Here is a 24,753-nt window from a genome sequence, read left to right as displayed (position 1 = left end):
GAGGTGAACCATGAGAGACTATGGACTCTGAAAAACAATCTGAGGGTTCTGAAGGGGCGAGTGGTTGGGAGGTTGGGGGAACCAGGTGGTGGGTATTAAAGAGGGCATGGATTGCATGGAGCACTGGGTGTGGTGTAAAAACAATGAATACTGTTACACTGAAAAGAAATTAAAAAAAAAAAAAACAAAAACAAAAAAAGCGAAAGTTCATGGCATCACAATTCCAGACTTCAAGCTCTATTACAAAGCTGTCATCATCAAGACAGTATGGTACTGGCACAAAAACAGACACGTAGATCAATGGAACAGAATAGAGAGCCCAGAAATAGACCTTCAATTTTATGGTCAACTAATCTTTGACAAAGCAGGAAAGAATGTCCAATGGACAAAAGACAGCCTCTTCAAAATGGTGTTGGGAAAATTGAACAGCCACATGCAGAAGAATGAAACTGGACCATTTCCTTACACCACACACAAAAATAGACGGCAAATGGATGAAAGACCTCAATGTGAGACCAGAATCCATCAAAATCCTTGAGGAGGACACAGGCAGCAACCTCTTTGACCTCAGCCGCAGCAACTTCTTCCTAAAAACATTGCCAAAGGCAAGGGAAGCAAAGGGAGAAGTGAACCATTGGGACTTCATCAAGATCAAAAGCTTTTGCACAGCAAAGGAAACAGTCAACAAAACCAAAAGACAACTGACAGAATGGGAGAAGATATTTGCAAACGACATATCAGTTAAAGGACTAGTATCCAAAAATCTATAAAGAACTACTTTCAGACTCAACACCCAAAGAACAAATGGTCCAATTAAGAAACGGGTGGAAGACATGAACAGACATTTCTGCAAAAAGACATCCAGATGGCCAACAGGCACATGAAAAAGTGCTCCACATCACTCGGCATCATGGAATTACAAATCAAAGCCACAATGAGATACCACCTCACACCAGTCAGAATGGCTAAACTTAACATGTCAGGAAATGACAGATGCTGGCAAGGATGCGGTGAAAGGGGAACCCTCCTACACTTTTTTGGGGATTGCAAGCTGGTGCAACCACTCTGGAAAACAGCATGGAGGTTCCTCAAAAATCTGAAATAGAGCTACCCTACAACCCAGCAATCGCACTACTGGGTATTTACCCTAAAGATACAAATGTAGTGATCTGAAGGGGCACGTGCACCCGAATGTTTGTAGCAGCAATGTCCACAGAAGCCAAACTATGGAAAGAACCTAGATGTCCATCAACAGATGAATGGATAAAGAAGATGTGGGGTGTGTGTGTGTGTGTGTGTGTGTGTATGTATACACACACACACACACAAAGAATACTATGTACTAATCAAAAGAAATGAAATCATGCCACTTACAATGAACTGCATGGTATTAGGGGTGTTATGCTGAGTGAAATAAGTCAATCAGAGGAAGACAATTATCATAGGATCTCTCTGATATGAGGAATTTTGAGAGGCAGGGTGGAGAGTTTTGGGGGTAGGGAAGGAAAAGATAAAACAAGATGGGATTAGGAGGGAAAAAACCCAGAAGAGACTCTTAATCTCACAAAACAAACTGAGGGTTGATTGGGGTGGGGGGGGGGGATGGAGAGGGTGGTTGGGTTATGGACATTGGGGAGGGCATGTGCTATGGTGAGTGCTGTGAAGTCTGTAAGCCCGAGAATTCACAGACCTATACCACTGGGGCAAAAAATACATTTTATGTTAATAAAAAAAATGTAAACAAAAAGATCCATAAAAAAAACACAGAAAGTTGTATCATATATTTTCTATGGACACATACATATATATGGCAAATGCAGAAAGTCATTCAGAAGAACTGGTACTATTATTTGATACTAAGTTTTCAAATATTTTATAATAATTTTGGAAAAAATCTAGAATTTCAAATTATTCATATCTTGTGAACTTGTGGGAACTTCTCTTAAGAAATTCATGTGAAAAAGAATAATTTCATTACAGTATAATTTATTGAATAGAAGCCTCCTGGCCCGTGTGACCTGGTTCAAGCAGAGAAAGCAGACATTAAACATAGAATTGCAACCAGGGCAGCCCCAGCAATTTTTAACAAGGCCCCAGATAGTACCCGGTGTTGGGTTGGAACTGAGTGGAGCTTCATTGCCAGGAGAACAAGAAGAAGGGACATTCCATGGAGAGACAACTGCATATGCAAAGGCAGCAGGGATGGGGAACATGAGACTTCAGGAGGACAGGACCAGACCAGTAGTACCTCTGGGCTGGGCCCACACTTGGACAAGAAGAACCAAAAAAGGAGCTTCAGGAGGAGGACACCTGATCATCTTTAGGATTTAGGAAAGGTAACTCAGGTGGCCATGCAGAGAAGAGCTGGAGAGGAAGAAGCCTGGGGCAGTTAGAACAGTGAAGAGGTCTGTAGTCAGTGAGGTCAGAGACCAAGAGACCAAGGCAAGGAGGAGGAGAAGCAGGGCTGATTCAAGCATAGTTCAGCTGCAGACTTCTCAGGACTGGACATAAGGATAAGGAGCAAAGAGATGATGAAGGTGACTTGGTCTCTAGCTTGATTAATGGGCACAGTGACCATGACTGGGAGATTACCACATGATGGCCAGGGGTCACAGCCATCCATGATTGAAAACTCACAATGGCTCACCTTATAGATAAGTTGAGGTGACCTGCCCAAGGGCCTCCAGCTGGCTGACCCCCAGAATGAGCTTTCAACCATCAAACTCTTCAGGATTGGGGATTTCACAAGAGGTGAGTGTGAGGATATGAGGTGATGAGGCCAGATCTGGCTAAGCTGTTTCAGGGATGCTTCTGGGACAGGTAGATGGAGATACCCAATGGAGAGCTAGAAATAGGGGCTCTGGAACCAGGTAAGAGGTAAAGTGGGTACCCTACTCATTGGATGAATAGGGAGATACAGCTAAGCAAGTCTTATGTGTCCTTCCCAAGGCCACCCAGTTGATAAATGATAACTGTAATTCCAGGCCTGTCTGATCTTAAAGTCCAGGTTCTTTGGGTGGCCAGTGGCTACCCCAGAGATGTACAGAAGGTTCTGGATGAAGCCACTTCCTCTTTTAACTTGGCCCAATCTCTTCCCAGTCTCTCCCTGCCCTGGGCTTCCTGACTCTATAATACTCTGAGACTCCTAGGATGAGAACTTAGCCCAATGAGGGTCTGCTAAAAGGAGGTACAAATTTGAATGAGTATAAAGCATTTAAGGGACAAAGGCATGGGGGGTGGGGTGTCCTGCAAAGGCTGACAAAGAAGAGGTGAAGAGGCAGGAGTGCAGCCATGAAGTACTATCAGGTAGGAAGAGTCCCAGATACTCCTGAGAGAACAAGTAGTATCACCTGTATAAGGCAATCAGAGGGTATACCAATTAGGATGTCAGTGACCTTGGCAAGCACAGCTGGAGTTAAGGTAGTGGGAAGAGAAAGCTGTTAGTTTCATACAGACTATGAGAAAGAGGAGTCAGCAAGTATAGGTGAATCTTTCAATAAGCTTATCTTGAAAAGAAGGGGTTGGGGGTGCTGGAGGGACCCTGGGGTCCCAGAAGAGGCTTTCAGGTGGATATGCTGGTGCCTTATAGTTGAGCTGAGCCTCCAGCTGCCCTGGTGGGTATGGTGGGTATACAGGTGGCCCATTCCCCAAGTTCTGTCTGGAGCGCAGAGAGACGGGCTTACTTAATATTCACCCTTCCTATGTGTAGCAGGCCTGGCTGCAGATTCAAAAGCAGGGAGGAGATTCATCAGTGGGACAAAGGGCAGAATTACCTGAATGAGGGCGAGGTTACTGCTGATAACTCTGTGCTGCTCTTGGGGGTCATCAATTTGTCCAGTGTTGGCCTAGGATGGAGAGAAAAGGACAAAAGGTAAGTCTGGGTGGTCATAAAGCCAGGCTAAGCTTTCCTGGAAAAGGCAGTGTCTTAGGAGAGAAATCAGCAAATTAATTTCATTTTTGTTAGAACAAATTATTCTGCCCAGCTTTCAAAATTGACTGAGGGTGGGAAAGGTAAGGACTTATGTCCCTATGAGAGAAAGATGGTGTCATAGGCCACCTCTCCCATGCTCAAGTATGCAAGCACATAGAGTTAAGTGTCACCAACAATTTCAGAGCCACCTGACTCAAGCTCATCCACAGGAACCATGGAAAGACTCTTCTAGGAGGCTGTATTGTGCCCTCAGCTAGGTCTTCAGCCACCTACAATTCCCTTCTCTCCCCTCCAGCAAGTTACATCTCAGATGACCACTAACCACCCAACATGACCTCTGTAAATCATCCTGTTTAAGAAATGCTTAGGTCCTTCAATAGGATAAAAAACAAGATCTGAAATACAAGTTTCTCCTTTAAAATGGTAGTCAGCTCCTAACTTCACAGCACTTGCCAGCAAAATTCAATGTGCAGATAAATGTATTTTCCTAGCTTCTTCTGAGTTCATTAAGTTTCTGAACTCCAAGGGGAAAAAAGGAATTACTTTTCAGAGCAAATAAGGGGATTCTTGTTTTCAGCATGATGGACACCTCAGACACAGCATGGAACCATCATTGCATCCCAGGTGACTCTTCTTTCATAAAGGTAGACTAATACCCATCTTAGGGGTGTGCACAGGGACAAGCTACTAAGGTGGAGCAGAATACAGCCACAGAGCCTGCAATGGGCCAAACACGTGAGGCCAACAGGCTTGTTTCCTCTCTCAGTCTCCCACTACACTAGACTCAATGGACCAGTTTGCTGTTTCCTAGCAATGAGCCAATTCAAACCCTGGTACTCACTAGGTAAGGGGTGCTATTGGCCCAAGACTCCTGAGTTGAATCAGAAACGCATTCATTCCTCAAGATGTTATATTTCCAAGCTGAGGCTGAACAGGAAAGGGAGTGATGCCAAGAGGTGCTGGAGGAGGAAAGGAGGCCTGGAGAGCTTGAAAACCTCATAGAGATGAGGGAGGAAGAGCACCACAGGGAAGGAAGATGTGAAAAGAGATGGGATGTGAATTAAATAGGATTTTGGAGAGTGTGTAAGCATTTATGTTTTATTTTATTAAATTAAAAAAGTTTTTTCTTATTTTTTAAATTTCTTTTCAGTGTACCAGAATTCATTGTTTATGCACCACAACCAGTGCTCCATGCAATACATGCCCTCCATAATACCCAACTCCAGGCCTACCCAAACTCCCACACCCTGCCCCTTCAACCCCCAGATTGTTTTTCAGAGTCCAATGTCTCTCATGGCTCATCTCCCCCTCCAATTTTTCCCAACTCCCTTCTCCTCTCAATCTCCCAATGTTACTTCTTATGGTCCACAAATAAGTGAAACCATATGATAATTGACTCTCTCTGCTTGACTAATTTCACTCAGCATAATCTCTTCAGTCCCATCCGTGTTGATACAAAAGTTGGGTATTCACCCTTTCTGATGGAGGCATAATACTCCTTACTGTATATGGACCACATCTTCCTTATCCATTCATCCGCTGAAGGGCATCTTGGTTCTTTCAACAGTTTGACGACCATGGCCATTGCTGTATGAACTTTGGGGTACAGATGGCCCTTCCTTTCACTACATGTGTATCTTTGGGGTAAATACCTAGTAGTGCAATTGCAGGGTCAAAGGGAAGCTCTATTTTTAATTTCTTGAGGAATCTCCACACTGTTTTCCAAGGTGGCTGCACCAACTTGCATTACCACCAACAGTGTAAGAGGGTTCCCCTTTCTCCACATCCTCTCCAACACATGTTGTTTCCTGTTTTGTTAATTTTGGCCATTATAACTGGTGTCAGGTGGTATCTCAGTGTGGTTTTGATTTGAATCTCCCTAATGGCTAGTGATGATGAACATTTTTTTTTATGTGTATGATAGCCATTTGTATGTCTTCATTGGAGAAGTGTCTGTTCATGTCTTCTGCCCATTTTTTGACATGATTATCTGTTTTGTGTGTGTTGAGTTTGAGTTCTTGATAGATCCTGGATATCAGCCTTTTGACTGTACTGTCATTTGCAAATATCTTCTCCCATTCTGTGGGTTACCTCTTTGTTTTGTTGACTGTTTCCTTTGCTGTGCAGAAGCTTTTGATCTTGATGAAGTTCCCAAAATTCATTTTCGCTTTTGTTTCCTTTGCCTTTGGAGACGTATCTTGAAAGAAGTTGCTGTGGCTGATATCGAAGAGGTTACTGCCTATGTTCTCCTCTAGGATTCTGATGGATTCCTGCCTAATGATAAGGTCTTTTATCTATTTCAAGTTTATCTTTGTGTATGGTGTAAGAGAATGGTCGAGTTTCATTCTTCTACACATAGCTGTCCAATTTTCCCAGCACCATTTATTGAAGAGACTGTCTTTTTTTATTATATATTTTTAAACATTTTTTAGTTTCTTTTCAGTGTATCAGAATTCATTGTTTATGCACCACACCCAGTGTTCCATGCAATAGGTCCCCTCCATAATACCCACCACCAGGCTTACCCAACTTCTCACCCCCCGCCCCTTCAAAATCCTGATTTTTTCAAAGTCCATAGTCTTTTATGGTTCATCTCCCCCCTCCAATTTCCCTCAACTCCCTTCTCCTATCCATCTCCCCGTGTCCTCTGTGTTATTTCTTATGCTCCACAAATAAATGAAACCATATGATAATTGAATCTCTCTGCTTGACTTATTTCACTCAGCATAATCCTTCCAGTCTGAGGCTTCTCTCTGAAAGGGAGGCCTGGGTGCAGTTTGCTTTCCTCTAAACCTCCAAAAACTGCCAAAAGCCACCAATGGGAGAGAAAAGAAGGAGACTGTCTTTTTCGCATTGTATATTTTTTTCCTGCTTTGTCGAAGATGATTTGACCATAGAGTTGAGGGGCCATATCTGGCTCTCTACTCTGTTCCAGTGGTCTGTCTGTTCTTATGCTAGTACCCTGCTATCTTGGTGATCACAGCTTTGTAGTAAAGCTTGAAATCAGGCAATGTGATGCCCCCAGTTTTGTTTTTCTTTTTCAACATTTCATCAGCAATTTGGGGTCTCCTCAGATTCCATCCAAATTTTAGAAATGTTTGATCCAGCTCTTTGAAAAATGCCAGTGGAATTTTGATGAGAAGGGCATTGAAAATACAGATTGCTCTAGGCAGTATAGACATTTTAATAATGTTTATTCTTCCGATCCATGAGCATGGAATGGTCTTCCATCTTTTTGTGTCTTCTTCAATTTCTTTCATGAGTGTTCTCTAGTTCCTCCAGTACAGATCCTTTACTTCTTTGGTTAGGTTGATTCCCAGGTATCTTATGGTTCTTGGTGCTATAGTAAATGGAATCAATTCTCTAATTTCCCTTTCTGTATTTTCATTGTTAGTGTATAAGAAAGCAACTGATTTCTGTACATTGTTTTTGTATCCTGCCACATTACTGAATTACTGAATGAGTTCTTGTAGTTTGGGGTGGGAGTCTTTTGGGTTTTCCATATAAAGTATCATGTCATCTGCAAAAATGGAGAATTTGACTTGTTCATTGCCAGTCTGAATACCTTTTATTTCTCTTTGTTGTCTGATTGCTGTTGCTAGGACATCTAATACTATGTTGAACAGGAGTGGTGAGAGTGGGCATCCTTGTCATGTTTCTGATCTCAACGGGAAGGCTGTCAGCTTTATCCCATTGAGGATGATATTCACCGTGGGTTTTTCATAGATTTCATGAAGTTGAGGAATGTTCCCTCTATCCCTAGACTTTGAAGCATTTTAATCAGGAACGGAAGCTGTATCTTGTCAAATGCTTTTCTACACCAATTGAGAGGACCATGTGGTTCTTCTCCCTTTTCTTATTGATTTGGTCTATCATACTGATTGATTTGCAAATGTTGAACCATCCTTGAAACCCAAGGATGAATCCCACTTGCTCATGATGGATAATCTTTTTAATGTGCTGTGGATCCTATTTTCTAGGATCTTTGTGAGAATCTTAGCATCCATATTCATCAGGGAAATTGGTCTGAAATTCTCCTTTTTGGTGGGGTTGTTCCCTGGTTTGGGGATTAGGGTAATGCTGGCTTCATAAAGAGTCTGGAAGTTTGCCTTCTAATTCAATTTTTTGAGATAGCTTTAGGAGAACAGGGATTATTTCTTTGAAAGTTTGTTAGAATTCCCCAGGGAATCCATCAGGTCCTGGGCTCTTGTTTTTTGGGAGGTTTTTGGTGTAAATTCAATCTCGTTACTAGATATCAGTCTATTCAGGTTGTCAATTTCTTCCTGGTTCAATTTTGGAAGTTTATAGTTTTCCAGAATGTACCCATTTCATCTAGGTCACTTAATTTATTGGCATATGACTGTTGATAATAATTTCTTTTTTTTAAAGATTTTATTTATTTATTTGACACAGAGAGATCACAAGCAGACCGAGAGGCAGGCAGAGAGAGAGAGAGGGAAGCAGGCTCCCCGCTGAGCAGAGAGCCTGATGCGGGACTTGATCCCAGGACCCTGAGATCATGCACCCCTGTTGATAATAATTTCTGATGATTGTTTCTATTTCCTTGGTGTTAGTTGTGATCTCTCCCTTTTCATTCATAATTTTATTAATTTGGGCCTTCTCTCTTTTCTTTTGGATTAGTTTGGCCAATGCTTTATTGATCTTATTGATTCTTTCAAAAAACCAGCTTCTCATTTCATTGATGTGTTTTCTCTACCTCTAGTTTCTATCTCATTGATCTCAGCTCTAATCTTGATTATTTCCCTTCTTGTGTGTCAGGTTGCCTTAATTTGTTGTTTGTTCTCCAGTTCTTTAAGGCGTAAAGACAGCTGGTGTAGTCTGGATTTTTCAGTTTTTTTTTTTTTTTTTTTTTTTTTTTTTTTTTTTTTTTTTTTTTTTTAGGGCAGCTTGGATGGCTATGTACTTAGGACGGCTGTTGCTGTATCCCATAGGTTCTGGACTGAAGTGTCTTCATTCTCATGGGTTTCCATGAATTGTTTAAGTTCTTTGATTGCCTGGTTGATCCAGGCATTTCTAAGCAAGGTGTTCTTTAGCTTCCAGTTGTTTGCATTCCTTCCAAACTTTTCCTTTTGAGTTCCACTTTCAAAGCATTGTGATCTGAGAATATACAGGGAATAATCTCAGTCTTTTGGTATCAGTTGAGCCCTGATTTGTGACCCAGTATGTTGTCTATTCTGGAGAAGGTTCCATGTGCACTCAAGAAGAATGAGTATTTTGTTGTTTTATGGTGGAATGTTCTGTGTATATCTATAAGGTCCATCTGGTTCAATGTGTCATTCAATGCTCTTGTTTCTTCATTGATTTTCTGCTTGGATAATCTGTCCATTACTGAGAGTGGAGTGTTAAGATATCCTATTATTAATGTATTCATATAAATATGAGTCTTTATTTTCATTAACAGTTGTCTTATATAGTTGGCTGCTCCCATATTGGGGGCATAAATATTTACAATTGTTAGATCTTCTTGGTGGATAATCCTTTAAGAATGATGTAGTGTCCTTCTTTATCTCTGACTACAGTCTTTAGTTTAAAATCTAATTTATCTGATATGAGAATCGCTACTCTAGCCTCCTTTTGACACCCATTGACATGAAAGATGCTTCTCTATCCCTTAACTTTTACTTTGGATGTATCATTAGGTTCAAAATGGGCCTCTTGTAGACAACATATGGATGGGTCCTTTTGTTTTATCCAATATACAACCCTGTGTAATTTTATGGGCACATTTAAGGCATTCACATTGAGAGTGATTATTATGTTTTTATTGACATCGTGTTACCTGTGAAGGCTTTGTTTCTATAGATTGTCTCCATAAATTTCTGTTCAATGATACTCTTAGTTTTTTCCCACTTTTATAGAACCCCCCTTAGTATTTCCTGCAGTGTCAGCTTGGTGTTCACATACTCTTAAACCCTGCCAGTCTTGGAAGCTCTTTTAACTCTCCATCCATTTTGAATGTCAGTCTTACTGGATAAAGTATTTTTCATTGCATGTTCTTCTCATTTTGTGCCCTGAATATGTCTTGCCAGCCCTTTCTGGCTTGACGTTATTCTAATAGGCCTTCCTCTGTACACAAGGAATTTCTTCACCCTAGCCACTTTCAAGAGCTCCTATCTACAATTATGATTCATCATCTTCACCTTCAGGTATCTCGAAGGTGATACTTGGGGGTAGACCTTTCTGCCTCTAGTACATGAACCCTGGTTCCATTCCCCAGAGTGGGAAAATTTTCATGGAAAATTTGTTCAACTATCTTCTCTAGTCTTCTTTCTTTCTCCTCCCCCTCAGGGATTCCAATAATTCTGACGTTGGAACACTTCAAGGCATCATTTATTTCCCTATTTCTGTTTTCATGGCTTCTAAGCTGTTTGTTCCAGGCTTCCTCCTGATCCTTTTCTCTGTTTGTCCTGCAGATCACCAATTCTGTCTTCTGCCTCAGTTACCCTAGCTTTTAGAGAATTTAGATTAGATTGGAACTCATTGAGAGCATTGTTAACATCATCCCTGGTGGTTTCACTTCTGCCTTAATCAATTCCATTTTGTCATTAATGGTTTTCTCCAACCTAGCTATTGTCTGGATAATTGTTAGCCTGAATTCCCTTTCTGACATACTGCCTATGTCCATATCCAATAGCTCTGATGGAGAGGGCCCAGTCTCTGAACTTTACTCTGTTGGGCATTACTCCTCCTAGTCATTTTGGTGAGAGATGGCTGAATGGATGTGTAGCTGAATGTATCAACCATGGTGCAGGCAAGGTGCACTGTGGAATGCTGCCCACTGGCGTCTTCTGCCCCCTTAGAGATCCAGAAGTGTATAATTCTAATCTCAGGCTGATTTCATGGGTGATCAGAGTTCTTTGGTAGGTAATCAGCTCACTTTAGGGGTCAGGTTGAAACGGCACCTCCTACTTCTCCACCATCTTGTCTCCTTTCTACACTTATTGACTTTAAATGTTTCTCTTATATAGAGTTGTCACTTCTCCACATTTATTTATTGACTTAATCATTTACTTATATGGTATGATTAGACTCATGGGTATGTATTTTATTCTTGAGGTAATAAAACTATTTTACTTATTTTGTTCCGACTGTGGGCACTGGAAGCTCATTCAGGTTGGTTTAAGCTTCTTTCTGAAATGCACCCACATGCCATTAAGTACTTTCTTACTTTCTGGCAGTATCAGATACCTCAGGCACATCTTGTATTTACTATTTCCCACCCCCATTCTAGAATGAGTCATTTTCCCAAGACTGGCTCCTTTTACTGAAGAATGGTATCAGAAACCAAGATGTGGACAGAAGATGAGCTAGGTGTTGCTAGGTGCTTCTTCTAGTGAATGAAGCTAGGAAATGTATGTATGTATGCTAACCTATGTATCCACACATACCCATATTTATTGTTGTATTTATCTGCATATGTATTATAATGAACAGGAGTTCATATTGATATCTTTGAGTCCAATCCAGGATCATAGGATTGATTATAGCACTGAAGAGATAGTTTTTAAAATGGACAAGAAAGTTGGAAAATAAGAGTAGTTAGGTTGGTAGGCCAAACCAAGGCCAAAAGTGAAAGCGGGAAAGTTCTACTGCACAAAGCAGAGGGGGCTTTAGGGGTGATGGGAGAAGGGAATCTGGGAAAACTGGAAGGGTATTTGGTTCAGAAAGTAGAGCAGCAGGGCACCTGGGTCACTCAGCTGTTTAACCATCTGACACGACCTCAACTTAGGTCTTGGTCTGAGAGTCATGAGTTCAGGCCCCATGCTGGGCTCCACGCTGGTGTGGGGTAGAGTTGAAAAAGAAAAGGAAAGGGAAACAGCAACTTCAAGGAGGGTTGGCCTCTTCCCTGTATACCAACAATGAGAACCTGGCTACCTGGCTCTAAGGAGAACTAGTGAGTGTGTTGGGGTTATAAACACAAGGAAGTGCCCAGAGAGTCTACTGACCGACTGACACAGAGCCCCCAGATCCATAAGCCCAGTTACTGGCGCATACTTCTAGGCAACTCATTTTGACCCTCCCCCCAATCACCAGAGGTCTTCTGCTCTAAGAACAGCATTCACAGAGTAAGAGGAGAGCTAAAATAAAACGACATCCAACCAACCAAGAATCACTGTTCACTAAAGGCAAACCAAAATCATGAAAGAGACCATCAAACTCAGCCAATGGAAGCACAAAAATATGAAGAAACTGAGTCAAAAGAGGAAACTGAATAAGCAAATTAAGAGATGTGAGAGAATGGTGCTTCCATAAGTAGGAAGACAACCTGAAATTCCAGAAAGCACAAAACTGAACTTTGAATTTAAAAGAGAGAGAATTTAAAACAAAAGCTCTTTGTTAGATAAACTCAACAGCATAGTGCACATAGAGAGAAATGAAAAGTGATTTAGTGATATGACACATCAAGCAGAAATATTCTCCCAAACTAGATAGAGATATGGAAAATGTGAAAAGACAGTTAACGAACTCAGAAGGGACACTCAGAAGCTGCCCTGTGTAGCTAATAGTAGTTATATGGGGTGGCAGGAAGAATGAATGAATATCAAAATATTACAAATAGCAGCAGCAACAACAAAAAGATTTCCAAGATAGACATATCTCTTTAGATAGGAAAATCTAAGATACATACAAGACAACAAGAAAAGTTCCATGCCAGAGACATCATAGTGAACACAGATAATAAAGAGAAATATCCCCACAAGACATGGAAAGATAAATAGATTATCCAAAAGAAATTAGACTCTATAAGTAATAAGGATTCTAGGGGGCACCTAACTGTCTCAGTCAGAAGAGTGGTGACTCTTGATCTAAGGTTACTAAAATTTTTTTTAAAATTTAAGGAAGTAATGAGGGGGGTGAGTAAATGGTTCAGTAAGTCAAGCATCTGCCTTCAACTCAGGTCATGATCACAGGGTTCTGTGATCAATCCCCACATTGGGCTCCCTGCTCAGCAGGGAGGCTGCTTTTACCCTCTGCCTCTCCCTCTGTCTTGTGGCCTCTCTCTCTCTTTCTCTTTCTCAAATAGGTAAATAAAATCTTAAAAAAGTAATAAGGCTTCAGAGGTAAGATGGAGGAGAAGCAGGAGATGCTGTTTCAACTGGTCCCCTGATGTGAGATGATTATCTACCAGATCATCCTGAACACACATGAAATCAGTCTGAGATGTAGGATTATACACTTCTGTATCTCTATGGAGGCAGAAGACACCAGGGGACAGGTAAAGCAGTTCCCAAAAGGGGAAGGGAGCCAGAAGAAGCAACCCATTGGAAAGTAATACCCCAACACAAGAGTGCCCTTTGATTGGGAATGAGCATTAACCTGGAGTCTGGTTAAAAGCACTCAAAATGAGCAAAAGATCTTAAGGGGAAATTGGTGGAATCAGGCAGTTAGGGGCATGGGCATACGCCCACAAACCCAGGATGGCCATGGCTGGCACCCTGCCAGAGAGAGTGGGGCTAAGCATCCAGGCCATCGTCCCTGAGCCACCAGCGCCCATGAGAGCATGTGGTGTGGACACCAGCCAGTGCTCTTTAGAACCACAGTCTTCTGCATTCTGCAAACATGCTGCGCACGTGGGGTCTGAGTCCCGCTACACACCTTCCCCTGAGATAGGTCCATGGGGGCACTAGCCAGTGCTCTCTAGAGAGAGAATGGCAAGAGTCTGGCAAGAGTCTGACATTCCCAGCCCCTGCGGACGGGAAAATTTCACCATACTATCTCTGACTGGGATCTCTCCAGCAGTCTGAACCTGCTCAGACAGCTGCAGCAAAGGCAGCCATTGGAAACCAGCTTTCTGGACTAAGACGGCTGCCAGTTTTAGAAGCACTGGGGTACAAGTGGGAGCTCCTGCAACCCCTGAAACTGTGGCTGGGGATGTGCTCTGCTGGTGAGAGGTGGCAGAGGGGGAGTTTATGTGCTCTGGAACACCCAGAGGGGAACAGACTGAGGCTTCTCTCTGAGACAGAGGTCTGGGTGCAGTATGCTTTCCTTTAAACCTCTGAAGAACCATCAAACGCCAAAAAGGGTAGGGAAAAAATAAAAATAATAAAAAATCTCCAGAGAATAAAAGCCTGAAAAACAGGTTTCCTCAAGCCCAGCCCCTTGATAGGGGGCAGGAGGACTCAACCCTAGCAAGACTGCCTGAAAAAACACAAGGCAGGACCCTACCCCAGAAAGCCAGCCAAGAAAAGGGGGGGGGGCAACCACAAGAGGATCCTACCAAAATGTAAGACCCAAATATCAGGGGGAAAAGAAGATATTAAGCTCCCAGTAGCCCTAAAACCTGTATACTTCATAAAAACAACTTTATTTTTTATTCATTCACACTATTCTCGTTCTTTTTAAATTTTTATTACTTTTTAACCTATTTATCATCACAATGAGAGGTTGAGTATGACAAATTCCATAATAACCTTTTAATTTTTTAAAATTTATTTTCTTTATTAAATTGATTTATTTTTTTTTCATTTATTTATTTTCAGCATAACAGTATCATTATTTTTTCACCACACTCAGAGCTCCATGCAATCGGTGCCCTCCATAGTACCCACCACCTGGTACCCCAACCTCCCACCCACCCGCCAATTCAAACCCCTCAGATTGTTTTTCAGAGTCCATAGTCTCTCCTGGTTCACCTCCCCTTCCAATTTCCCCCAACTCCCTTCTCCTCTCTAACTCCCCATGTCCTCCAAGCTATTTGTTATGCTCCACAAATAAGTGAAACCATCTGATAATTGACTCTCTCTGCTTGACATATTTCACTCAGCAGAATCTCTTCCAGTCCCATCCATGTTGCTACAAAAGTTGGGTATTCACCCTTTCTGATGGAGGCATAATACTCCATAGTGTATATGGACCACATCTTCCTTATCCATTCGTCCATTGAAGAACATCTTGGTTCTTTCCACAGTTTGGCGACCGTGGCCATTGCTGCTATAAACATTGGGGTACAGATGGCCCTTCTTTTCACTACATCTGTATCCTTGGGGTAAATACCCAGGAGTGCAATGGCAGGGTCATAGGGAAGTTCTATTTTTAATTTCTTGAGGAATCTCCACACTGTTCTCCAAAGAGGCTGCACCAACTTGCGTTCCCACCAACAGTGTAGGAGGGTTCCCCTTTCTCCACATCCCCTCCAACACATGTTGTTTCCTGTCTTGCTAATTTTGGCCATTCTAACTGGTGTAAGGTGATATCTCAATGTGGTTTTAATTTGAATCTCCCTGATGGCTAGTGATGAACATTTTTTCGTGTGTCTGGTAGCCATTTTTATGTCTTCATTGGAGAAGTGTCTTCAAATCTTCTGCCCATTTTTTGATATGATTGTCTGTTTTGTGTGTGTTGAGTTTGAGGAGTTCATTATAGATCCTGGATATCAACCTTTTGTCTGTACTGTCATTTGCAAATATCTTCTCCCATTCAGTGGGTTGCCACTTTGTTTTTTTTGACTGTTTCCTTTGCTATGCAGAAGCTTTTGATTTTGATGAAGTCCCAAAAGTTTATTTTCCCTTTTGTTTCCTTTGCCTTTGGAGATGGCCACAAGAAGCGGCCACAGCAATTTCTTTCAAGATATGTCTCCAAAGCAAATGAAACAAAGGCAAAAATGAACTTTTGGGACTTTATCAAGTTCAAAACCTTCTTCACAAGTGTGTAAACCTGGTGATTCACAGACCTGTACCCCTGGGGATAAAAATATATGTTTATAAAAAATAAAAAATTAAAAAAAAAAAACCTTCTTCACAGCAAAGGAAACAGTCAACAAAACAAAGAGGCAACCCACGGAATGGGAGAAGATATTCGCAAATGACAGTACAGATAAAGGGCTGATATCCAGGATCTATGAAGAACTTCTCAAACTCAACACACACAAAACAGACAATCATATCAAAAAATGGACAGAAGATATGGACAGACACTTCTCCAATGAAGACATTCAAATGGCTATCAGACACTGAAAAAATGTTCATCATCACAAGCTATCAGGGAGATTCAAATTAAACCACATTGAGATACCCCCTGACTCTAGTTAGAATGGCCAAAATTAACAAGATAGGAAACAACGTGTGTTGGAGAGGATGTGGACAAAGGGAAACCCTCTTACACTGCTGGTGGGAATGCCAGTCAGTGCAGCCATTTTGGAAAACAGTGTGGAGATTCCTTATGTAATTGATAATAGAGCTTCCCTATGACCCTGGAAATGCACTACTGGGTAGTTACACGAACTATACAGATGTAGTGAAAAGAAGGGCCATCTGTACCTCAATGTTCATAGCAGCAATGGCCATGGTCGCCAAACTGTGGAAAGAACCAAGATGCCCTTCAAAGCACGAAGAGATAATAAAGATGTGGTCCATATATACTATGGAGTATTATGCCTCCATCAGAAAGGATGAGCACCCAACTTTTGTAGCAACCTGGACGGGACTGGAAGAGATTATGCTGGGTGAAATAAGTCAAGCAGAGAGAGTCAAGTATCATATGGTTTCCACCTGACCTCCATGTTATTCCTTTTTACTGCTTATTTGTGCAGTATAAGGAATAACATGGAGGTCAAGTGGAAATGAAGAGAAGGGAGTTGGGGGAAACTGGAGGGAGATACGAACCACGAGAGACTATGGACTCTGTCCAAGTAACTGAGGGTTTTGGAGGGGAGCAGGGTGGGAAGTTGGGTGAGCCTGGTGTTGGGTATTGTGGAGGGCACATATTTCATGGAGCATTGTGTGTGGTGGGTAAAGAATGAATTCTGGAACACTGAAAAGAAATTTAAAAAATAAATAATAATTCTAAATAAAAAAAGGAATAAAGAAAAAAAAAGAAAAAAGTAATAAGGCTTCGATCAGTAACACTGCGCACAAAAAGACACTGAAAATGTGCCTCAGTACCAAAGAAAAATAATTGTGAACAATGAATTCTCCGGGTAACCAGGATGGAATTCAAATATGAGGATAAAATAAAGCATTGTCATACTATAAACGTCCAAAAAGTTTACTTCCAACAAATCTTACCTGAAATGATTATGAGAAGACACACTAATGCAAACCAAAAATTAAATTGAACAGAACAGAGAGAGAGAGAGAGAGTGGTATCAGGAAGATGGAAGACTAGGAAGCTCCAGGCCTTCTTCCTCCAGTTAAAACACCCAGTAAACAACTGACCAAAACAGCTTTGTGAGAGTTCTTGACACCAGTCACAGATCTGTAAAACCAACTGAACGCTCAACGAAGAAAAACCCACACTCAAAATAGTAGAAAATTGCAGTGTTTTTGCTTATCCTTGCTCCACTCCCTCCTCTGTACAAAGTAGTGCAGTGTTTGGTTCCTCTCTCAGGACATAAGGAAAATAGGGGAACAGCCTGCATGATCCTGGCTACCTGAGGGACTGGTTTCTCTTTTTCCTGATTTGGAGATCAGAAAGAGGAAGGTAGCATAGTCTGGATACCAGTACAGCTGGATATAGTACAGCTACAGGGAATTGTAGGCCCATGTATGCCTTGAACAAGGATATGGTCAGAGGAATACAATAAAACATCTACGGCTCCAAAGGAGAAGCAGGGCTGGGCTTTTTAGGTTAATTAAGACACTTAATAGCACCCCTATGTGTTGAAGTGGGTTGGGGAGGAAAAAAAGCACATACACAGGCCCAGGGTAGTCATATGTCCTGAAAAGTCCTGAAAAGACTTTAAGCCTTCACGCCAGACTGAGTGGTGAAGGTCTTCACCTTCACAGAGCTAGTCTTCAAGGATTGGGAGAGGTGGCTATTTTCTTAAATGCCTTTTTTTTTTTTTTTTTGGACAAAAGATGACAAGGCAGACAAAGAAACAAGGAAAAGTGGTTCATTCAAAGGAACAAAATAAGTCTTCAGAAACTAGCTCTAAAGGAACAAAAGATTTGGACTTACCTGAGAAAGCCTTTAAAACAACTGCATTAAACATGCTCAATAAACTAAAGGAGGAAATAGAGATCTAAAGGGAATTAGGAAGATATGTATGAACAAAATGAGAACATCTACAAAGAGCAATTATTAACACAGGAACCAAATAGAAATACTGCAGCTGGAAAATACAATCACTAAATTGAAGAATTCACCAAAGCAGACTCAAACATTTAAATTCAACAAGTTTGAGAAACAATAACAAAAAAAAAGAATGCAGAAAAGGGAACAGAGTCTACTGGATTTATGAGGCACCATCAATCAGATCTATCTATCCATCCATCCATTCATCCATCTAATGTGTATAGCAGAAAGGGAAGAGAGACAAAATGGGTCAGAGTGCCTATCTGAAGAATGGCCAAATATTTGCAAATTTTATGAAATACATATATATAAAATATAAAAAGGCCAAAAAACCCAAACAGGACAAACCCAAGGAGGCCTACACCAAGAAACATTATAATGAAAGTCAAAGAAAAAGAAAATTTTGAAAGCTACAAGAGAAAAGAAACATTACAAACAAGGGATCTTTGGGGTGCCTGGGTGGCTCAGTCAGTTAAGTATATGACGTTTGATTTTGGCTCAGGTCATAATCTCAGGGTCATGAGTGGAGCCGCACATGGGGGGAGGGGTCATACTCAGCAGGGAGTCTGCTTGGAGATTCTCTCAAAGAGAGAATCTTGGAGGTTCTTTCTCAAATGAATAAATAAAATCTTCAAAAGACTAAACATACAAGGGATTTTCATAAGATTATCATCTTTCTTGCAGAAATCTTGCAGGACAGAAGGTAATGGGATAATATATTTAAAGTGCTAGGAGAAAAAAATTAAAAAATTCTAGAAACAGCAGAACTATCCTAGAAAAAATGAAAAAGAAAAAGGGGATAAAGTTCCACATATCTAGATAAACAAATGTCGACGGAGAGTTAAATACTGCTAGACCTGCCTTAAAAGAAACCCTTCCAGTTAATACAGTAAGATGCTAGAAAAGCTATACAGGTTAAAATGACAGGATATTAGGGCACCTGGCTGGCTCAGGGGGTTAAGCCTCTGCCTTTGGCTCAGGTCATGATCTCAGGGTCCTGGGATCAAGCCCTGAATCAGACTCTGCTCAGTGGGGAGCCTGCTTCCCTCTCTCTCTCTGCCTGGCTCTCTGCCTACTTGTGATCCCTGTCTGTCAAAGAAATAAATAAAACCTTTACAAAAAATGGCATGATATTAGACATGCTAAAATGGGCCCCTCAGATTAAAATGATAGGACACAAGACAAAAAATCAAAGCTGTATGAAAATATAAAATTATCCTACAGGTAAATATTTGGAAAGATACAAAGTGTGTTTTATTTTAATGTTGGTTTGTAACTCCATTTTTTATTCTTTCATAGAATTTAAAAGGCAAAATCGTAACAATAAAAATAGATCTACATTAATGGGTACTCAAATTTAAAAAAATATATTTGTGACATCAGTAACAATAAATCAGGGGAGCTGGGGGCAGAGTTATAAAGAAATGTATTTTTTAACGTGATTGAAATGATTATCAGTTTAAAATACATTGCTGTAATTTCAGGATGTTATATGTAATCCCTATGGTAACCACAAAGAAAATATCTATAGAATATAAACGAAAGAAATTACAAGAGAATCTAAATGTATCACTACAAGAAATCAACTAAACACAAAGGAAGGAAATAAGGGTCAAAAAAGCTGTAAGACATACAGAAAACAACAAAATGGTAATATACTTACTTATACATAATTACTTAAATGTAAATGGATTAAACTCCACAATAAAAAGATACATATTGGCAGAATTAATTTTATTTTTTTTCAAACTATTTAAAAATTTTTTTTATTTATTTTCAGCATAACAGTATTAATTGTTTTTGTACCACACCCAGTGCTCCATGCAATCTGTGCACTCCCTAACACCCACCACCTGGTTCCCCCTTCCTCCCACCCCCCACCCCTTCAAAACCCTTGGATTGTTTTTCAGAGTCCTTAGTCTCTCATGGTACACCTCCCCTTCCAATTTCGCTCAACTCCCTCCTCCTCTCCATTTCCCCTTGTCCTCCATGCTATTTGTTATGCTCCACAAGTAAGTGAAACTATATGATAATTGACTCTCTCTGCTTGACTTATTTCATGCAGCAGAATCTCTTCCAGTCCCTTCCATGTTGCTACAAAAGTTGGATATTCATGCTTTCTGATGGAGGCATAATACTCCATAGTGTATATGGACTACATCTTCCTTATCCATTCATCCATTGAAGGGCATTTTGGTTCTCTCCACAGTTTGGAGACCGTGGTCATTGCTGCTATGACCACTGAGGTACAGATGGCCCTTCTTTACTCTACATCTGTATCTGTGGGGTAAATACCCAGTAGTGCAATTGCAGGGTCATAGGGAAGTTCTATTTTTAATTTCTTGAGGAATCTCCACACCATTCTCCAAAGAGGCTACACCAACTTGCATTCCCACCAACAGTGGAGGGTTCCCCTTTCTCCACATCCTCTCCAACACATGCTGTCTCCTGTCTTGCTAATTTTGGCCATTCTAACTGGTGTAAGGTGATATCTCAATGTGGTTTTGATTTGAACCTCCCTTATGGCTAGTGAAGATGAACATTTTTTCATGTGTTTGATAGCCATTTGAATGTCTTCATTGGAGAAGTGTCTGTTCATATCTTCTGCCCATTTTTTAATATGATTGTGTTTTGTGTGTGTTTAGTTTCATGAGTTCTTTATAGATCCTGGATATCAGCCTTTTGTCTGTAATGTCATTTGCAAATACCTTCTCCCATTCCGTGGGTTGCCTCTTTGTTTTCTTTACTGTTTCCTTTGCTGTGCAGAAACCTTTGATCTTGATGAAGTCCCAAAAGTTCATCTTCGCTTTTGTTTCCTTTGACTTTGGAGGCATATCTTGAAAGAAGATGCTGTGGCGGATATCGAAGACATTACTGCCTATGTTCTCCTCTAGGATTCTGATGGATTCCTGTCTCACATTGACGTCTACTATCCATTTCGAGTTTATCTTTGTGTACGGTGTAAGAGAATGGTCAAGTTTCATTCTTCTACATATAGCTGTCAAGTTTCCGAGCACAATTTATTGAAGAAACTGTTTTTTTCGACTGTATATTTTTTCCTGTTTTGTAGAAGATTAATTGACCATATAGTGGAGGGTCCATATCTGGGCTCTCTACTCTGTTCCACTGGTCTATGTGTCTGTTTTTATGCCAGTACCATGCTGTCTTGGTGATCACAGCTTTGTAGTAAGGCTTGAAGTCAGGTAATGTGATGTCCCCAGTTTTATTTTTGTTTTTGAACATTTCCTTAGTGATCTGGGGTCTCTTCTGATTCCATACAAATTTTTGTATTATTTGCTCTCACTCTTAGAAAAATACCGTGGAATTTTGATCGGAATGGCATTAAAAGTATAGATTGCCGTAGGCAGTATAGATGTTTAACAATGTTTATTATATCAATCCAAGAGCATGGAATGGTCTTCTGTCTTTTTGTGTCTTCTTCAATTTCTTTCATGAGTGTTCTGTAGTTCCTCGAGTACAGTTTCTTCACCTCTTTGGTTAGGTTTATTCCGAGGTATCTTATGGTTCTTGGTGCTATAGTAAATGGAATCAATTCTCTAATTTCCCTTTTTGTATTTTCATTGTTAGTGTATAAAAAAGCCACTGATTTCTGTACATTGACATTGTATCCTGCCACGTTACTGAATTTCTGTATGAATTCTATTAATTTGAGGGTGGAGTCTTTTGGATTTCCATATAAAGAATCATGTCGTCAGTGAAGAGAGAGAGTTTGACTTCTTCACTGCCAATTTGGGTACCTTTTATTTCTCTTTGTTGTCTGATTGCTGTTGCTAGGACTTCTAGTACTATGTTGAACAAGAGTGGAGAGAGTGGGCATCCTTGACTTTCCTGATCTCAATGGGAAGGCTGCAAGCATTTTCCCATTGAGGATGATATTTGCTGTGGGTCTTTCATAGATAGATTTGATGAGGTTCAGGAATGTTCCCTCTATCCCTATACTTTGAAGCATTTTAGTCAGGAACGGATGCTGGATATTGTCAAATGCTTTTTCTGCATCAGCTGAGAGGACCATGGGGTTCTTCTCTTTTCTCTTATTGATTTGTTCTATCACATTGATTGATTTGGGAATGTTGAACCATCCTTGTAGCCCAGGGATGAATCCCACCTGGTCATGGTGGATAATCTTTTTAATGTGCTGTTGGATCCTGATTGCTAGGATCTTGTTGAGAATCTTAGCATCCATATTCATCAGTGATATTGGTCTGAAATTCTCCTTTTTGGTAGGGTCGTTGCCTGGTTTGGGGATCAGAGTAATGCTGGCTTCTCAGAAAGAGTCTGGAAGTTTTCCTTCTGCTTCAATTTTTTGAAACAGCTTCAGGAGAATAGGTGTTATTTCTTCTTTGTAAGTTTGGTAGAATTCCCCAGGGAATCCGTCAGGTCATGGGCTCTTGTTTATTGGGAGGTTTTTGATCACTGCTTCATCTCATTACTAGATATCTGTCTATTCAGGTTGTCGATTTCTTCCTGGTTCAATTTTGGGAGTTTATAGTTTTCCAGGAATACATCCATTTCATTTAGGTAGCTAAGCTTATTGGCCTATAACTGTTGATAATAACTTCTGATAATCGTTTCTACTTCCTTGGTGTTCGTTGTTATCTCTCCCTTTTCATTCATAATTTTATGAATTTGGGATTTCTCTCTTTTCTTTTGGATTAGTGTGGCCAATGGTTTATCGATCTATTGATTCTTTCAAAAAAACAGCTTCTAGTTTCATTGATAAGTTCTACTGTATCTCTGGTTTCTTTCTTTCTTTTTTTAATTTATTTTCCGAAAAACAGTATTCATTATTTTTTCACCACACCCAGTGCTTGATGCAATCCGTGCCCTCTATAATACCCACCACCTGGTACCCCGACTTCCTACTCCCCCGCCACTTCAAACCCCTCAGATTGTTTTTCAGAGTCCATAGTCTCTCATGATTCACCTCCCCTTCCAATTTACCCCAACCCCCTTCTCTCTAACCCCCCATGTCCTCCATGCTTTTTGTTATGCTCCACAAATAAGTGAAGGCATATGATAATTGACTCTCTCTGCTTGACTGATTTCACTCAGCAGAATCTCTTCCAGTCCCATCCATGTTGCTACAAAAGTTGGGTATTCACCCTTTCTGATGGAGGCATAATACTCCATAGTGTATATGGACCACATCTTCCTTATCCATTCATCCGTTGAAGGGCATCTTGGTTCTTTCCACAGTTTGGCGACCGTGGCCATTGCTGCTATAAACATTGGGGTACAGATGGCCCTTCTTTTCACTACATCTGTATCTTTGGGGTAAATACCCAGGAGTGCAATGGCAGGGTCATAGGGAACTTCTATTTTTAATTTCTTGAGGAATCTCCAAACTGTTCTCCAAAGAGGCTGTACCAACTTGCATTCCCACCAACAGTGGAAGAGGGTTCCCCTTTCTCCACATCCTCTCCAACACATGTTGTTTCCTGTTTTGTTAATTTTGGCCATTCTAACTGGTGTAAGGTGATATCTCAATGTGGTTTTAATTTGAATCTCCCTGATGACTAGTGATGATGAACATTTTTTCATGTGTCTGATAGCCATTTGTATGTCTTGATGGGTTAAGTGTCTGTTCATATCTTCTTCCCATTTTTTGCTATGTTTGCCTCTTTTGTGTGTGTTGAGTTTGAGGAGTTCATTATAGATCCTGGATATCAACCTTTCGTCTGTACTGTCATTTGCAAATATCTGGTTTCTACCTCATTGATCTCATCTCTAATCTTGATGATTTCCCTTCTTATGTGTGGATTTGATTTGATTTGTTGTTGATTTTCCAGTTCTGGGTTTTTCCATTTTTTTGAGGGAGGCTTAGATGGCTATGTATTCCCCACCTTAGGACTGCCTTTGCTGTATCCCACAGGTTTTGGACCGAAGTGTCTTCATTCTCATTGGTTTTCATGGATTGTTTCAGTTCTTCTTTGATCTCCTGGTTGATCCAAGCATTCTTAATCAAGGGGATCTTTAGCTTCCAGGTGTTTGAGCTCCTTCCGAAGTTTTCCTTGTGATTTAGCTCCAGTTTCAAAGCATTGTGATCCGAGAATATGGAGGGAATAATGTCAGTCTTTTGGTATAGGTTGAGTCCTGATTTGTGACCCAGTATGTGGTCTATTCCGGAGAAGCTTCCACGTGCACTTGAGGAGAATGAGTATTCTGTTGTTTTAGGGTGAAATGTTCTGTATACTATCTATGAGGTCTGGCTGGTCCAATGCATCATTCAATGCTCTTGTTTCTTTATTGATTTTTCTGCTTGGATGATCTATTACTGAGAGGCGTGTTAAGATCCCCTCCTATTAAGGTATTCATATTAATATGACTCTTTATCTTGATTAACTTTTCTTATGTAATTGGCTTCTCCCATATTGGGGGCATAGGTATTTACAATTGTTAGATCATCTTGGTGGATAGTCCCTTTAAGAATTATATAGTGACCTTCTGTATCTCTGACCACAGTCTCTAGTTTAAAATCTAATTTATCTGATATAAGAACTGCTACCCCAGCCTTCTTTTGAGGCCCACTGGCGTGAAAGATGCTTCTCCATCCCTTCACTTTCAGTCTGGGTGTGTCTTTACGATCAAAATGGGTCTCTTGTAGACAACATATGGATGGGTCCTGTCATTTTATCCAAGCTGCAACCCTGTGCCGTTTTATGGGTGCATTTAGGCCAATCACATTGAGAGTGAATATTGATATTTATTTTTATTGACATCGAGTTACGTTTGAAGTCTTTCTTTCTGTAGATTGTCTCTGTATTTCT

General features: G+C 40.6%; 2 protein-coding genes across 2 annotated transcripts in view; both read right to left on the bottom strand.

Moving 5' to 3' along the window:
* Nucleotides 1–13,570, bottom strand: part of SLC41A3 (solute carrier family 41 member 3) — a 59,950-nt gene extending 46,380 nt beyond the window's left edge. Inside the window, exons 1-2 of the mRNA XM_059388305.1 lie at nucleotides 13,550–13,570; nucleotides 3,774–3,845 (exon numbers count right to left, since the gene is read on the bottom strand). Of these exons, the coding sequence (XP_059244288.1) occupies nucleotides 3,774–3,845; nucleotides 13,550–13,570 (93 nt within the window). The remainder of the gene's footprint in view (nucleotides 1–3,773; nucleotides 3,846–13,549) is intronic.
* Nucleotides 13,571–18,732: 5,162 nt separating this feature from the next.
* The window catches only part of ALDH1L1 (aldehyde dehydrogenase 1 family member L1), a 113,098-nt gene continuing 107,077 nt past the window's right edge, over nucleotides 18,733–24,753 (bottom strand). Inside the window, exon 17 of the mRNA XM_059388304.1 lies at nucleotides 18,733–18,737. Within this exon, the coding sequence (XP_059244287.1) occupies nucleotides 18,733–18,737 (5 nt within the window). The remainder of the gene's footprint in view (nucleotides 18,738–24,753) is intronic.

The sequence above is a fragment of the Mustela nigripes genome, chromosome 2 (assembly GCF_022355385.1).
Source record: "Mustela nigripes isolate SB6536 chromosome 2, MUSNIG.SB6536, whole genome shotgun sequence".
Lineage (NCBI taxonomy): Eukaryota > Metazoa > Chordata > Mammalia > Carnivora > Mustelidae > Mustela > Mustela nigripes.
This window is presented reverse-complemented; position numbering and strand designations above follow the sequence as displayed.